The sequence below is a fragment of the Rhamphochromis sp. 'chilingali' genome (assembly GCF_963969265.1).
Source record: "Rhamphochromis sp. 'chilingali' genome assembly, chromosome: 14".
Taxonomy (NCBI): domain Eukaryota; kingdom Metazoa; phylum Chordata; class Actinopteri; order Cichliformes; family Cichlidae; genus Rhamphochromis; species Rhamphochromis sp. 'chilingali'.
In genome coordinates, this window is record NC_137941.1 from 5,544,118 (window position 1) to 5,560,383 (window position 16,266).

The 16,266-nt window shown below is 38.9% G+C and overlaps 1 protein-coding gene across 1 annotated transcript in view; it reads right to left on the bottom strand.

Moving 5' to 3' along the window:
• Positions 1 to 9,816, bottom strand: part of tfpia (tissue factor pathway inhibitor a) — a 46,551-nt gene extending 36,735 nt beyond the window's left edge. Inside the window, exon 1 of the mRNA XM_080901977.1 lies at positions 9,701 to 9,816. Within this exon, the coding sequence (XP_080758103.1) occupies positions 9,701 to 9,779 (79 nt within the window). The 5' untranslated portion in view covers positions 9,780 to 9,816. The remainder of the gene's footprint in view (positions 1 to 9,700) is intronic.
• Between the last annotated feature and the right edge of the window lie 6,450 nt (positions 9,817 to 16,266).

A 16,266-nucleotide genomic window follows, 5' to 3' on the forward strand; every position in this document is an offset into this window, starting at 1 on the left:
TGGAGTTATAAATACCACATTTCTCATAATAAAACATTGCCTTTTATTGCATGTTTTTAACTCTCCCAGTTCATACATTCAACAATGTTTGAAATATCAACGAGTAGCAGTATCGAGATTTGTTACAGTTTGCTTGTGTTTTTGTGTAAAGATTTTGCACTTGATTTGAAAGTACCACTGGGGCAAAGCCAAGATCGCAGGTGGCATTTAAAGACGGTGTACTCGTGCAGAGTGTGCTGTGTTTTCATTTTTGTGATGGACTTGCATTTGACGGACTTGCTCTGAACCTGACACTGCTCTGCGTGTTGATATGTGTGCAATATTTAAGTTAAAGGTTGCACGGCTGAAGGTAAACAAAAACAGACCCAACTGCAGCCCGGAGCCCGGACAGGTGACGCCTTCATTTGCCTTAAACGTTGGTATAAGCTCAACCTCACTCTGTTGTTTTTCACATTTCATTCGGGTCTTTCATTTGAGTTGTTTCAGTAGATCAGATCAGTCTGAGCAGCATGGGACTGCGAAAGAGGCGTAAGCTCAATTTCAGTGACTATCAACCTCAAGCAGTCAAAAACAAGAAACCCATCATCCACATGTGCCTTGTCTGAACTGGTACAAACCAGAAGAAGTGATTGGCCTTTCATCAGACATTCTGCTTGACTGCTCCTCCAACAGGTTCAGACTTGGTTCACTTCTGTCTTTTATTCCCCAAACCTTTTGTCCACTCTGCTGATATTTGCTGCTATGCTAGAGCACAGTTAAGTCAGCACACCTTCTTAAGAAAAGAGATTCTTCTTCTTTTTTCTTTTTTCCCCCAGCAACATAAATCCAACATACACAAATACAGCATTTATATATAAAACGAAATAATGCAAGCGATCATGGCTCAAGAGTTAAGAGTTCGCCTTGTAATCGGAAGGTTGCCGGTTCGAGCCCCGGCTTGGACAGTCTCAGTCGTTGTGTCCTTGGGCAAGACACTTCACCCATTGCCTACTGATGGTGGTCAGAGGGCCCGGTGGCGCCAGTGTCCGGCAGCCTTGCCTCTGTCAGTGCGCCCCAGGGTGGCTGTGGCTACAATGTGGCTTGCCCTCACCTGTGTGTGAATGGGTGGATGACTGGATATGTAAAGCGCTTTGGGGTCCTTAGGGACTAGTAAAGCGCTATATAAATACAGGCCATTTACCATAATGCAATAGCACAAGTTATTTACCACCATTCCCATATCTCAAGCCATATTTCCACTTCCATTATCTCCCACAAGTTCAGCATCCTGTGAGATGCATAACTTCCTGAAACACTCCCCCTTAAACAAACCTTACATTTATTGTCAGTTCCACCAACAGGAAATGCTACCATAGCCTTATCCACTTGCAGACAGCCAGTTGAGCTCGGCTACAAAAACTTTCCAGAGTCAAGGAAAAAGGATAGCACTATCTTTTTCAGCAAACAAATGTGAGTCATTCACGAAGGCATAAGGCTACAGACCTAATTAGTTCCCATGTCGGTGTCATTCACCCCCTGTGCAAAATGGCAATTATGACTCAACATTTGCGAGATTAAAGCTTCCTGCAAGCTACAGCAACGTTAATAATGTTGCTACTGCTTGCAGGAAGCTCCGTCAGCCGCAGACTCCTTCAAGATAGAGCGCACTGTGCAGGGACAGATAAAGGGACGAAAAGCTTTGAACAAAAGGCCAGCTTTGTTTGGTTTTGTACCTGGAATGACACAACACCATCAACAACACAAAAGGCAGAAATTAAACATGTCTTGTTAAAAAAAAAAAAAAGGCACAAATGGGCCTCTTTTAACAACCTACGTAACTACAGATGGTCTTTATTCATCAGAGTGACACCAGTGGAATTCGGAGCTGTGATGTTACGTCACGTCATTATAGGAGCGTCAGCCAGGAGGACAAAACAAAGCTTTTTCTCCAACGTGTTCCAGTTATTTTTATCAGGTTTGCCAGATGGTTGTTAAATCCAGGCCAGTAACAACTTGCTACTCTGTCTGTTCACAAATAATAGCAGACAGTCAGTTTTGATCATTTCGACTGAAATGATTTGTTTTGATTCAAATTCACGTCATCAACCTACTGAGTACAGCGACCCTAAGTAAGGTTAGCTAATTAGGACGCTCTTTTTTTAAAATTATTATTAATATATTATTAAAATATTAATATCCTTTTTTTGTCTTTCACATCCCAAAACTACAAAATTATTAGTATAACCAAGTCCATGTTCCAGATAAATATCTGTACTTTTGCACACATTTTTCCCTTCATGTCTCTGTGCCAGTCACTGAAAATTATGAATAGCAACAGGTCTTTTTTTAAGGAATCTGACCCAGGTTGAGAATATTATCCCAGTCTTCAGAGTCAATTTAAGACCTAAATTTTTGCTTGTTGTTTACCATAAAGACATTACGAATTCCTTTTTTCAGGTAGTGAATATTCAGTAATGGAAAAAAGACTTTCTGACTTTGAGTCTCTTTACAAACCTTTTCTGGGTGGCCCTAAAATTACTTAACAACACAGTTTTAAATAAAAAGTACATCCATGTGTTCACTGACGCCTATAATGGGAAGCTAGTACACTGAAAGTAATGTTTCTATCCCTTGGTGAGCCACTTTTTCCTCCTATTGAGCAATTGGTACATGCATTTCCAGATGTTCTGGCTATGCCTCTGTAGCTGTGAAAGAACACACTAGCGAAATATTGTCAGGTGAGTTGAGAAATGATTATAGAGACAGCATCTTCCCTCTAAATACAGAGCCAAGGTAGTGTAGTTTGCCAGCTTCTACAGGTGACAGTGCACAGGACTCACCGATTAACCTGCGCTGGATGCTCCTTAGAGTACATTTATCATCTCCCCCCAGCTCTGTCAAACTGGAGTGGACAGGTATTTTCTCTCAAAGGACACGTATATTCACCAAACGCACTGCAGTCAGCTTTTTATCTGAAAATAGGGTAATAGCGGCACAAAGATCTGATGCCCAGAACAACTTTGCACTGGAATGTTTCTGGGTTTCCAAGTATCTGTATTTTGCACATCATAAATCAAAAGTGGAAATGTTGTGTTACTGTTACTTACTCTTAGTGTACGGAAAATTTATTGGAGTTCGGTGTTTAAATAAAGCTACTTCAAGAGAACCATCAAAACCACTTTTTATCAAATTAAATATTCTCAAATTTAAAGATTTGGTTGACCTCAGAACTGCGCGAACAATGTACAAGGCTGCGAATAAATCTTTGCCCCACAACATCCAGAACTTGTTCCAAATAAGACCAAATACTCATGACCTGAGAGGAATCCTTATGTTCAGCAAGCCAGTAGTAAGTACAAATGTAAAATATCATAGCATTACAGTCAGAGGAGTTAGTGTGTGGAACACCTGCACAGATGAAATCAAGACAAGTACATCAATACAAAAATTCAAACGATTGTTCAAAAATAATAAATTGCATGGATATATGAAATCTTCCTCAGTGACTGAGTTGTCTCATTGTGTCCTCATTTTTTATAGATCAAGGCCTAAGTAACCCAACCTTAAGTGTTCATTAAGGTGTTTGTCACATAGATATAAAATAAGCTCAGAGATTAAGCGGGTGTTATATAGGCTCTCGACTAGCGTTCCTGCTGCTCTGATGTAGGCTGAGGTGTTTTATATTCTGCAGCAGATGAATCAGCAAGGACCTTTGAACTCTGAAATTTCTGACTTTCTAAAGTTCATGAGGTCAAATAAAATAAGAAGCTGTTCCCAGCCAATTAAATTATGTAACTGTGTATCACAATGAGTTTATGGTTCCTGCTCAAGCAGGTGTGTAGGCTACAATTACACATGCTATATTTCTTAGCGATATGCACTGTATATTCACAGAAAAAGATGAGGCACACATTTTAATTAGTCAACCAGCAAAGCTAGAGGCATTACCTCAAGCAGAATTTTAACACTCTGTCTAACTTAAAGTGATACTGTGGTGGGCGAAAGCTGAAAATGTAGGCCACATAAAACAATCGTATTTAATTAAATATGCTTCCACTTCAGAACATTGTCACATATTTATGTTTTTGGTGTCGCACAGGGCAGCAACGCTCAGAAAGCTGAAGTAACAAAACCGGAAAGACACTCAAGGGCTGCGAATAATGGGCTCGAAATTATCTTGTTACAGCACAACTTCCAGTTATTATGACTCACACAGCTTATTCCACTAATGACCATTATTATTTAAACCACACGCCCTACAGAAAGCACCACAAAAGCAAATTTATTTAAATATTTTACCACAATAACAGATGTGCTGGAACAATTTAATGTGTTATGGAAATATGGCAGACAACATGCCTCAACCCTGTCTTCAAGAAATTCAAGTTGTAGCTGATTTAAATCTTTTGGCTCATTTTCAAGCCTTGTAGCAGGTCTTTTAGAACCCAGCCACAGGGGGTCACACACCAATGCACTACTGCTGGTCTCAAGATGGGATAAATGGAGAGGCTCCCATCAGAAAGGACATTTGGTGTAAAATTGTTGTGCATAACTTTTGCATAAAATTGATGATCTGGATGAATGCATCCTCCTGATGTTGACCATCAGTTTGATGGTTAAAGTTGTTGGGCAAAGCCAGAGGAAGTAGAAAGAGGAAGGCATGTTTAGAGGCAGCAAGAATGAGGGAAAAGTAAGACAATGGAAGTGAGAGCGGGGACTTTAAATCTAGGGGCTAAGAATACTAAAGGAGAGATTAACTCTTCCCAACTCTTCTTGCTCATAGGGGGCTGTCTGATTGTATGATTGTTACTCTGTGTATTGTAGGGCTACTATTACCTTATAGTAAAAACCACCTTGAGGCGATTGTTGTTTGTATTTGACGCTATATCAATCAAACTGACTTGAACTGAACAGATGTAGTGAAGGAGGACATGTAACGGGTTGGTGTGACAGAGGAGGATGCTCGGGATAAGCTGAGATGGAGGCAAATGACCCGCCGCCGTGATGCCTAACAGGAGCAACTGAAAGAAGTCTCAGGTTGCAGTCATATCTCAAAGCATGTTCAAGAGAAAGTTTCAGGTCTTTAGACTAGTTCAACTCCATCCAAAGGTCTTTTACATGACGTTCAAATTGTGTTATAGAAAGTAAATCCATGTCAGGTCAGGACAGAGTACAATCGTGAATGTTTTTCAGTTTAAGAGCCTAATACTCCCTCTCAATGATGAAAAGGCTTTAAAACAGCAGTACTGGGTGTCTTTTGTAGTGTTGTGTAGGTATCACTAAAGTTACGAACTCAACAAAACGTAGATACAGTCAATGCACTAGATACCTGAAAAATTTCCTCAGAGACTGGATTAAGAGACTTTGAGCCCATCGCTGACCTCTTTATCATCTGACCAGCCAGGCAGAGGATGCAGTCCAAAAATCCCTGCAGGCAGTGTGATCGACCCAGAAAGAGAGGGATAAGAATTAAGCTAAGTCAGCTTGGACCTAAAGCTGTTCCTCTGCCCAGCCTACAGGAAACATCACAGGAAAATAAAATGGATGAAATAAGACCCAGACACAGGAAATCAGAGTCTGTTGTGCCCACATCTTTATGGAGACTTGGCTCTATTATAGAATGTGCCTTTAGGTTATCAGTAAGCCTGGAAAAGTGCTATATAAATGTCCTTCCATAAAGTTTTTACAGTGCATCCTCAGAGTGCTAAGCTTTCCAAATCTGAACTTTTAAGCTCTATCTTTTTTTTTTTCTGTTGGTGATGCAGTTCCATGTTTTTAGGAGGCAATTTAGATGTTCTTAAAGTCCCATTTATGTTATTAAATATTCATGCCTTGCAGCAATTTCCAAGTTAACAAAAGTTTGCAATGCCTTTCTTCACTACCTGCAGGTCTACAAGAAATGTTCCCTTTAGGATTTTCACTTTTTGGCTTCAGTTACATCTGTAAAAACATCTAAAACCTGTGTGAATAATTTGTGCATTAAAAACATTTTTCAGACTCACCTTTCTTAATGCAGCCACACATACCAACCACATAATTTCACTGGACGAATTTGCGGCATTTTAGAATTTTTAGAAACACGGTTGATTTTTTTGGATCTGCACAAAAAGATCTAACCAATCAGACCACTACATTTGGCATCAAGCACATTCGTAACTCAAATCGCACACCAGTACTAAATATACAGTGATTTGGAAATAGTAAAACAATAATGTTTTACCTCAAACACAAAGCTAGACCAAGCTCCGGGTCAACTGGCTCTCTGAAATCATTTTTCTACCTCCTAAGATCTGCTCCCAAATCTGCCAACAAGACCTCAAATTGCTTGACTGACATTCTGAAAACGTATAAAAGTGGTCGTGATACAGCTTCAACATGGATCAAACCATGAAATTCTTCCTGCTGCTGCTTTCTCATGAGAACTGAATGTACCCAGAATCTCACGTTCTTACAGGACCAGCTAATCATGTCTTGATGCCAACTTCACTTTTTTCTTTTCACAGTGTGTTTTTTGAGGCCAAATTTCCTGCAAAAATACAACACATACAGTGTGCACATACAGTACACGGCAAGTTCGGATGCAGAAAATTTGTAAGTTTGTTTACTTTTTCCATTATGCATTTGGTATGTGGGGACATTGAAGACCACAAGGGTCAGTTATGAAGAAGAAATAACGAAGTCTGCATGGCAAAGTGAAATTACATAAAAGTTAGGCATAAAAAAACAGAACAAAAAATTCTCTCTCGAAAGTATAAAGTTTTAAAAACTAGGAGTTGGTACATCCACAAATGGAGAACAGAGGCAGAACAATGAATTACGTCACTGAGAGAGATTTCGTGCCTCTTGCATTTTAATGCTTATATGACCCTGAGGAAAGGCTGCTGGTTATGTTGCAGTGCAGCCACTTTTTGGTGAGCTTCATGTCGAGACAAAACTAACATTCCTTATTAAAGAAACTGCCAGCATGAAACATTAGTCTGTAGCTAATAATAGTCAGTGCAGAGAAGACTTTCCAGTTATAGGTGAAATGATCTTGTGGTAAAATGTTTTTAGTGACATTCTAAGGCTCGTAGTTTTCTCAAGTCTGCTCCTTACTGCAGACGCTAATTAAGATGGCACATGCTACAGTGTTTTCTTTCTATGGCCTGAGGCTCTCTAATAAAAGGGCCACTTCAAACAGCTAGCGAGCTTCTAATTAAATTCCTCCACAAATTAATGAGACAGTGTTTACGCCTTCATGAGACGATTAGTGATACGACCAGAACTGTGCTCCAATGATACCGATGTTTAGTCCCAAACTGGCTCAGTGAATCCCTTATTGCATTACCTCTCAAGAGCACCTAAATGATATGCAAATAGTAAAAGCTAACGTTCTTCTGTGAGCAAAACATTGAAGGCCACTATAGGGCAATAGACACAAATTGTCTCTCTGTATTTACTGAAGATTTTCTTTCTCATACTACTGGGTGGCTAAAAAATAAAAAATGCCCCTGGTCGTGTTTGCTATAACAATATCTGTATGGCTTTAAGAAAACATTTAGTATTTTTAAAGTTTTTGCCTTAAGGTTAAAAAGACCTGTATGTTTACAATGTTAATCATCAATAAATAGAAAATGATGGTTTAGGGAAAATAATGTCTCTTAGATGCTTAAAAAAAAAAGTCATGGGTAGGACGCTTGGATAAGCAGGTGACCTATATGCTGAAAGCTACTGGAGTGACTGGTTTGAGCCAACCCAAGACCATTTCCTTTGTGGCAATGCCAAACACTCTCTCCCCGTTTTTCTGAAAACTTTCTTTACTATCCAGTCCAGTAAACGCTAAAATGTCAAAAGTATATCTGAAAAATAAGAAGTCTTGCTTCCACAATATTCTTCTGTACAAGTGAAATTAGTTTCTCAATTACCATTGGAGGGAAATGTATTCTCTCGCAGCTTATATTGGAAAGATTATGTTTTGGGTCACTCGGGAACATATCAGTGGTGTTTTGCTCTGATTATATCATTACAGAGGTTATGATTCTGGTGTTTTGTCAACTCTGGAGTTTTAAAACGTGTCTAAATCTGCCCCTCTGCAATGTAATTTAAAGTTGTTTTCCATTTATATGCAGATGATACATGACTGTATTTCTCATTCAAACCCACAGGGAGTGGCAACCGAGTTCCACTCTATATCCCACAGACCTAAAAAATTGAAGGCTGACAAAATAAATTACTGGGCTTTAACACATTTCCAACTAAATAAAGTCCAGTCAGTCAAAATTTTCTCCTTCCTCAGTTTGTTTTGTAATTATTTGTAGTCGAGCTACAGACCCACTACATATTCATCAGCCTCAATAACAAAGTATTTTTCACAGATTACAGCACATCTCATGAATACAGTCTTGAGAGTGTACAGGGCTTTTTATAATACCAACATTGAGTGTAAGTTAATAAACTATATTGCAGGAATAGGACTTAGTTTCTGGTTACGGAATAGAACAATGCATTCTTCCATGTATGTGCATTTTAAGTGGCAACTTTCTAGTCCTTTGAATCACCTCTGGACAAAGGACTAGAAAGTTGCCACCCATTAAGAGCAGTTTTTAAGTTTGTTGTTATTCAATCTTTACAAAGAAAAATTTTATCGTAGTCTATTTGCAATTAAGGTCTATCAACTTTGCTGGCAGTCCCTCATCTTCAAACTGTTCCATGGGTTTCACTAAAATGTAAATCTTACAAGAAGCCAGGAAAATGCTTGGATATTAAATGTACACGTGTATTTATCAGGGGAAATATCAAGTTTGTCAACATAACAAAGTGTCTGGCTTACAAATTCTAACTATAGCTTTAAAATGTCCCTTCCATGCTTGGAAATGATGCAAAAAGGAGCTGTGTGTCTTTGAGAGATAGGAAGAAAGCAGACACTGACATTAAAGATATACAGTGAATGTTACAGTTCACCCAAACCGGTATTTGCTTTCAGGAAAGGAGAAGTGAAAGCAGAATATTAGGCTACATTTTCTTCACCACTTTGGACCAGACCTGCCACAACTCAGACCTTTCACAGCTTGTTGGGTATCTGACATCCAATCCCATCGGTCTCATTACAGCTCGCAAGGCTGTTGTTGCGACGTGACAGAACGAGAGGAGGTGCCAAGCGGTTCAGGTGTGGGTCGTGGCCAGTATGAGAACTGCATTTGTTCTGGACTTTGGCCTCTCCAGACGCCACATCTCGACTTTAAAAGGTCACACACAGCAAAACAAACGTTGTTGCCAGGACCTCAGTAAAGACATTGATTAAAGTATGGGGTCACGTCTCAACATTTTCTGGATTTTTACACGTAATACTTCTTAAGCAAAAAAGTAAATAAAAAAAAATGACAATAGTTTCTATTGAGTACATTTGAACATTTACGCGTAATTTCTAAAATGTTTTTTGTTGCAATCTTTACGAATATATGAATATAGGACAGGACTGTACTGCTGTACACAATAACACGCATTAATGCCTAACACATCCATGCAGTATTTCAACAGGAATAAAACTTAAGTGATAAATATAAGAAAGTGAATATGTATAAACCCTGAGCGTAGTCGTATTTTACGCACGAGGTTCGCGAGGAGAACTTTCTCCTAAAGCACGGTCGTGTAGCAACAAAAACAAGTTGCGAACTAACTAAAGCCAGTTTAAAAAAGAACCCGCATGCATATACACATACAAACTTTGTCTTATTCGTCTTACCTTTTCTGCAAGACCCAAAACGGACCAGGCAGGAGAGCAAAACTGCGCACAAAATCCACCACTTGTTGGAGAGAGGCATGCTGCTGAACGGGGGGCAGGTCCGCGCGGAATGTAAAGTTCAGGGGGAAACTTCAACAAGTTGAAGTGCTGTAGCGCGCGCTCACGATTGTGCACGTGTATGGGAGGGTGAGTACTTCCGTTTGATAACACTGAGACCGTAGACACTGCCTACGTCACTGAAACTCCCAATAATTTCCTGGGATATATCGATAGAAGGGAATAAACTCTGACTCATAACACTTACAAAGAATTGAAATGGATTGTATGAAGATGGGAATATTTGATTATGTCTCTTATCATGTTTTTCAAGTAAATAATGTTACATAAATGTAATCATAACAAGAGTAATAAGAGGGTTGGCCAGAAACTTTACAGCGGGAGAAAATCCATCTCTCACACACACGCTCGGGAATCATGAACTTGCATCAAGCCGGTTGCATCTTTGCAGCTCCTCAAGGGCTGCAAAGATGCGACACATATTCATCTCCCTGTGATGAGAAATTTTCATCTGAAGTGCATTACAGAGCCTCAGCTGTCTGCTTCATGCAGAAAATGTGTACCTGAGCCTTTGGAAAGATTCTGAAACACTTCTTTTTCCAGCGCCTCCAGGCCTCTTCTGGTGACACAAGCTGTAATTGAGCTTTGAGTTGGCTCATATAGCCTGAAATTACAGTCTGCAAGCCTCTTTTCCCCACAAATGTTCATAACTTGGATGGATTCATTACACTGCATTAAATACCCCAGTGGATTTATGTACAAAGCACACTTTGTTAAATGCAGGTGGCTGCACTGCTGCCAAGGCTGAGGATTTGAGTCACAGTTGGGGGGTCAACAACAATAAAAAATCAGTGCTTTGACTGTCACATAGAACACTTTGGTGGAGATGTTCTTTATCTGTCAGAGATTAAAGGTGTTTGCCCCGTGCTGTGAACACTTAAGATGCTATGTTGTTTTAGGATCCATCCATTCTCTTCAGCTTATCCTTATCAGGGTTGCAGGGGGGCTGGAGCGTATCCCAGCTACTATAGGGAGACAGTACAGCACTGTACTGTACAACTAACGCAGAGAGACAGGCAACCATTCACACTTATGCCCAATTTAAAATCACCAGTTAACACGTTGACATGTGTCTAGCATGTCTTTGGACTGTGGGAGGAAGCCGGAGTCCTCAGAGAGAACCCACACAAACACAGGGAGAACACACAAACCCCACACAGAAAGGCTCGGGCCAAAAGGAGAGTCGAACTCTGCTGCACACCACATCTCATCTGCTGGAAACTGGAAACATTTCTTTTAAGCTATGGAATATTCTTTTCAGGTTTAAAAATATTTTTTCTGCAGACATTAGTTTGTTTAATGTCTTTTGTTAAAATATTCCCTTTACTCTTCCATCCTTTCACAGGGCATAGCTCAGAGTAGCACAGGAACAGAAATAGCCAAAAACAAGAATTTTTTATTTTTTTTTAACTAATTCTCAAGTAAAGTGAATAATGTTGTGTTTTTATGTCTTGGTGTTTTCTGGAATGCTATTATGTTTTTCCTTTTTGTTGTTATAGTTTACACCCTCAGGGCCATTATAGATAAGCACAAGGTGTTCTTTGGTATTGGTGCCTTAATGCACCACTCATGGCGATACTGGTTACAGAGAAATGGTCTTCTCTAAAGAGGTGATAAAATCCACATTAGGGTTGACAGAGAGGTGACAGCAGAGTGTATTTGTCAGCCAGGAGATTACACTTTGTGTCCTGTTTATGAGTTTTATGTTTGCTTTTTTATTTTGCTTTGTTGTGACTTTTTGATTCACTGATCTCCCCCCCCCCCCCCCCCCCCCTCCCCTTACTCTTGCTTTTCGTTGGATGTTTAGGCACCAGTTGTTTTTCAGGTGAGGTTTACACTGTAAAACTATTTAGATTAGGTTCAGGAAATGATTGTGATTCAGGTTCAAACATGCCATGAAACATGAACACTGACAAAACATACTCTGTTATTTTAAATGTGGTGGCAACTGGTGTGATTTTGATCAGAACAGAAGTCTGACCAATGAGTTTGAATCGCTGAAAGAACAAATGTAGAGCTCAGGTGATTCAGCATGACTCTTTCTCTGGCTTTTCTTTCAGGAAACTGTTAACAAGGAAATGGTTTGTGAAAATACTGAAGCCTGAGAAACTGGTGTTAATGACTAATCTGTGCATAGGAGACATTTACTTGAATGCTACAACCATAAACACTTCATACTACCCAAAGGCTTGACTAGAGAGTTGGGCTTTTAGACAAATATGTGTTGTAAATTTTGCAGTTGATCAACTGAATTACATTAGTGTTTAGAAAGCAGGAAGCAAAAAGTAAATTGTCATTGTTCCATAACTGACTGATCCACTAAAACTTTATGAGCTCTCTCCAGTCGCCAAGACAAACTTTTTTTTCCGAACAAGACTTTGACAGCGGGTCATAGTTCAAGTCCTCAGAACAGCTGGAAAAATCTTTGCAGGGAAAGTTAATATTTGTTTCTTCTCCCCAAAGGTTCTCTGAGGTGCCATCAAGCCAGCCTCCTAAACCCCAGTTGCTCCCATGGAGCTCGTAAACAGCCGGCAGCAGGATCGTGGTCAGACTTGGTCAGCTCCCTGGAGGGACTGCGTGGAAGTTTATGTGTGTGATGCAAAATGGGAAAAGTGGAAGATTTTTTTTATTTCACAATAAAATGATGAAAATAAAACAAACCAAGATAGTTGAGGGTGAAACCCCTATGGAGATGCTATTAACTGTATGACTATGTGACATTAACACACCCTTAGTAAACTGTGACTATTTCCTTTTTCATAGACCAATGTCATTGTGTTTTCACATAGATTCAAAACATATTGTGCATGTGGTTCAAGTGAATGCATTTTCATTAATATCGATTGAAAGATTGATGTGTTGCATTAAATGAATCATTCATGTGCTCTTTTATTTTTCCTTAGCAACTAGGAGTGTGTTTGCATCCTCCCCATTTTGTTTGTTTTTAGAACCCCACCCTCATTCTTATGGTTTATTCCCTGAGGCTTCTACTATGAAGAGAGCTCAGCATTATCTGGACTCAGGATAAGTGTCACTTGAAGGTGGTTGTCAACTCTGTAAGTTAACACACATGAATGGGGAGGTGCCAGCAGTGTCTGACCAGTCACAATTATAGGCAACTGTATCGGCGACGGCACAAAGGAAGATAAAACTATTTCATGGGGGGCGGGGGTGAAGAGGTTAAGCACATAATGCAGACTGAAAGCACCACAGCAGCTGCAGTCAAGGTAGCTACAAGAGTGTGTGTGTTTGTGTGTGTGTAAGAGGAAAAGCACTGCAGTTTAGTATAAAAAGTGCTGTATGAATGTGTGTTTGCTTTAAGCTCTTAAGACTGAAAAAGAGCTAGTGTCATAAGAAAGTTTGTCCTATTTCAGAACCTGATCTATCATCACCCATTACTCTATCACCCATTATTAAAATTAATTTTTAAATGTACATAAGACAGTTTTATTTTTGCTTCCTTCAGCTGGAGCCTCTGTGGCGCTCTGTGGTTTGAGAGCAAAGAATAAATATATCAATAAATGCAGGCTTACAACAGGCCATGCGCAAATTAGCCTAGCCACAAATAGCCTACAAGTAGGTGCCCTGTTTTGTATTAATGCTTATAGCTCAATGAAAATGCTGTAGAACAGTTTTCAGCAAACAGGACAATAAAAAAAAATTATGCTCATTGAGGAAACACAGAGACTTTAGACAATATTTCAAAAACAGACACTGAGGGATCATCCAGGCGTGGTGATACTATTTTCATGGTTAGTGAGTTGATGGTGATTTCATACCTGCTGATCTCTAATCTGGAATATAACCTGTTCAAAAAAGAGGTTAGTTTTGCAGCATGTTACCATGGCAATGTAACCTTATAAGTAGTGCACCACCTTCTTTATACAAAAGCCAAGGTTAATCCTAAAGTTACCTGGATAAGTCGATATTCAGATTACAGACCTCAGGTCTATCCAACCTTGATTATATCAGCAATAGTTGTTTCACAGAAGAATATCCACAAACCAACTATACACAACAACCAGCAACAATAGCAGACAGATCAAGTGAGGAACTAGCTAGTGAACCAAATGTAGAGCCCAATGTTCATCTGCTGGTCTGCACAACAGTAAAAAAAAATGTAAATACTGATTATTTATTTATTTATTTTGGCACAGCACGTGAACCAACCACACTAAAAGAGTGTATAATATATTTCAGTTGCGTATATGCAACAGGAATGTTGCAATCACACCAGATCTTTATGTCATACTTGGCTGGTTTACAAGACATACCAGCATGTGCCTGTGAAAGCTGCCAGCTGTTCATTCACACAGAAATCGGTGCCAGTGAGATAGTATCAGTAAACTGGGCTTCAAACGTTGTGCGTAAGCGGCCTCCCTGTCTGCTCCAGTTGTACATTGGGATACACTGAATAGATCTGTTAGTTAGGATATATGAAATAAATCCCAACTTTAAAGTTAAAAAATTAATAAATAAATTAATAAATAATAATTATATATATATATATATATATATATATATATATATATATATATATATATATATATATATATATATATATATATATATATATATCGATAGATAGATACAAATCAAGTTCATTACCATGGCTGCACCAAGAGCCACTGAAGGTAGGAAAAAAGGGGCGGGGCATGAAGGGCTATAAAATGTTTAAGAAAAACTCATCCAAGGATGTTGCGGGTCTCGAGTCATTCCTGGCAAATTTGTCATCTTTCTTATAAATTTGCCACTCTATTGTAAAAAAAATGGACACATGAATGCCTACATGGATGCGTACCTTGTTGCAAATCTACCAAAAACAAAACATTTCTAACTTCTCTGATTCAAACTTTTTATACCCAGTTTTAAGGTGGCACACTGAACTTCTCTGAGAAATAAATCAGGCATAACATTCAAAAACTAAAACTTCTTTTTTTTGTTCAGGAAAAAAAATCCAGCTTTTTAATGAAACAGAATTAGAAAATTAACGATAACAGCAATAATAATAGTAAGCCTCGCCTCTGTCAGTGCGCCCCAGGGCGGCTGTGGCTACAATGTGGCTTGGCATCACCAGTGTGTGAATGTGTGTGTGAATGGGTGGATGACTGAATGTGTAAAGCGCTTTGGGGTCCATTTTAGCATTAAAATTTCATTTTGATTAAAGAGCTTAGACATACCGGTGGATTAACCATTACAGAAACATGAACAAATCATTTTGGTAATGCTGTGGCATAAATTTACTCTGCAAATATATTCCTATTTGCATATTAACGTAGTTAAACTGCTAATCTGACATTTTATGGGTGGTTAAATTATAAAACTTCAAGCTACTTTGACCATAAAAAATCTTTAATGTTTTGCAATTGATTCTCTTTTGTAATTGAAACATCTTTGACCAACTCCACCCCTTGTTTTCTTTCGTCCTAATTGTTGTGAAGGCATGTCCATGCAGTGTGCTAATCAGACAGCTATCACCACCATCACTTGACCTTTATTAACAAATGTTCAGAGAAGTTGTTGCACGCTGTTTTAGAAGTTGCCTGGCTGAGTAATCCCATATGGAGCAATATACCCGCCTCTACTCTTGTTTCAGATCGGTTGATGGAAATTGATTACAAAACCAAAGCTAAAGCTGCATTTTCCCATGAAAAGTGGGGTTTCAATTTCAGTTTAGTTTGTTGAGCTCGGCTGTGACTGTTTTGTTAAAATATTTCATGTTTCTTACATAGTCATTTTTACATTTTTTAATTTTTCTCTGTGGATTTAGCTAATCGATCTCACTTTTCCCAGTGGACAGAGTTGCTGACGTCCAGTTTCTTCCAGTCAGAAAGACCGGGAAACTATATTTACACTTCTGTGCTTTCAAAATAGTTTCCCCAGTGATGAATGACTCGCATGGTTCCATGTCTGTTGAATGATATTCCAGCCACAATGCCACATCATTTCCTTAAACTTTTTTTTTTATCATTTCTGTTTTCATTTCTGCAATCAACATGTGCCAGTGCAGTATTTTGCACATATATAAGTTTTAAAACATATTATAATGTCAGTACTATTATTAAAGCCTCGTATTTCAGAAGAACTACATATATTCAATGTTTTGTTACAGTTTAGCCGTATCTCCTAACCTACAGTAGACAATTCTTTACTGTCAGAAATACGATACATTTGTTGACTTACTTTGGAGACCACACAAACAAACAGTCGGATTTATTGTAGTGAAGATGCAATAAAGAGACGCCCATTCAGTCTTGATGATGATATTCACTTCTAAGGTTCCCGAAACAAAAGAAACCACACTGGGAAAATAAAAGGCGAGTTATCTTAAGCCATTGGCAGATACACTCTTGTTTTTAGAAAATGAGCCCTGAAGGCAGAAAAACCCGAGTGAACAGTCCACAGTCTTGGTACGTAGCCAGTGTGGTGGTTGCTTTGTGCATTTGTTC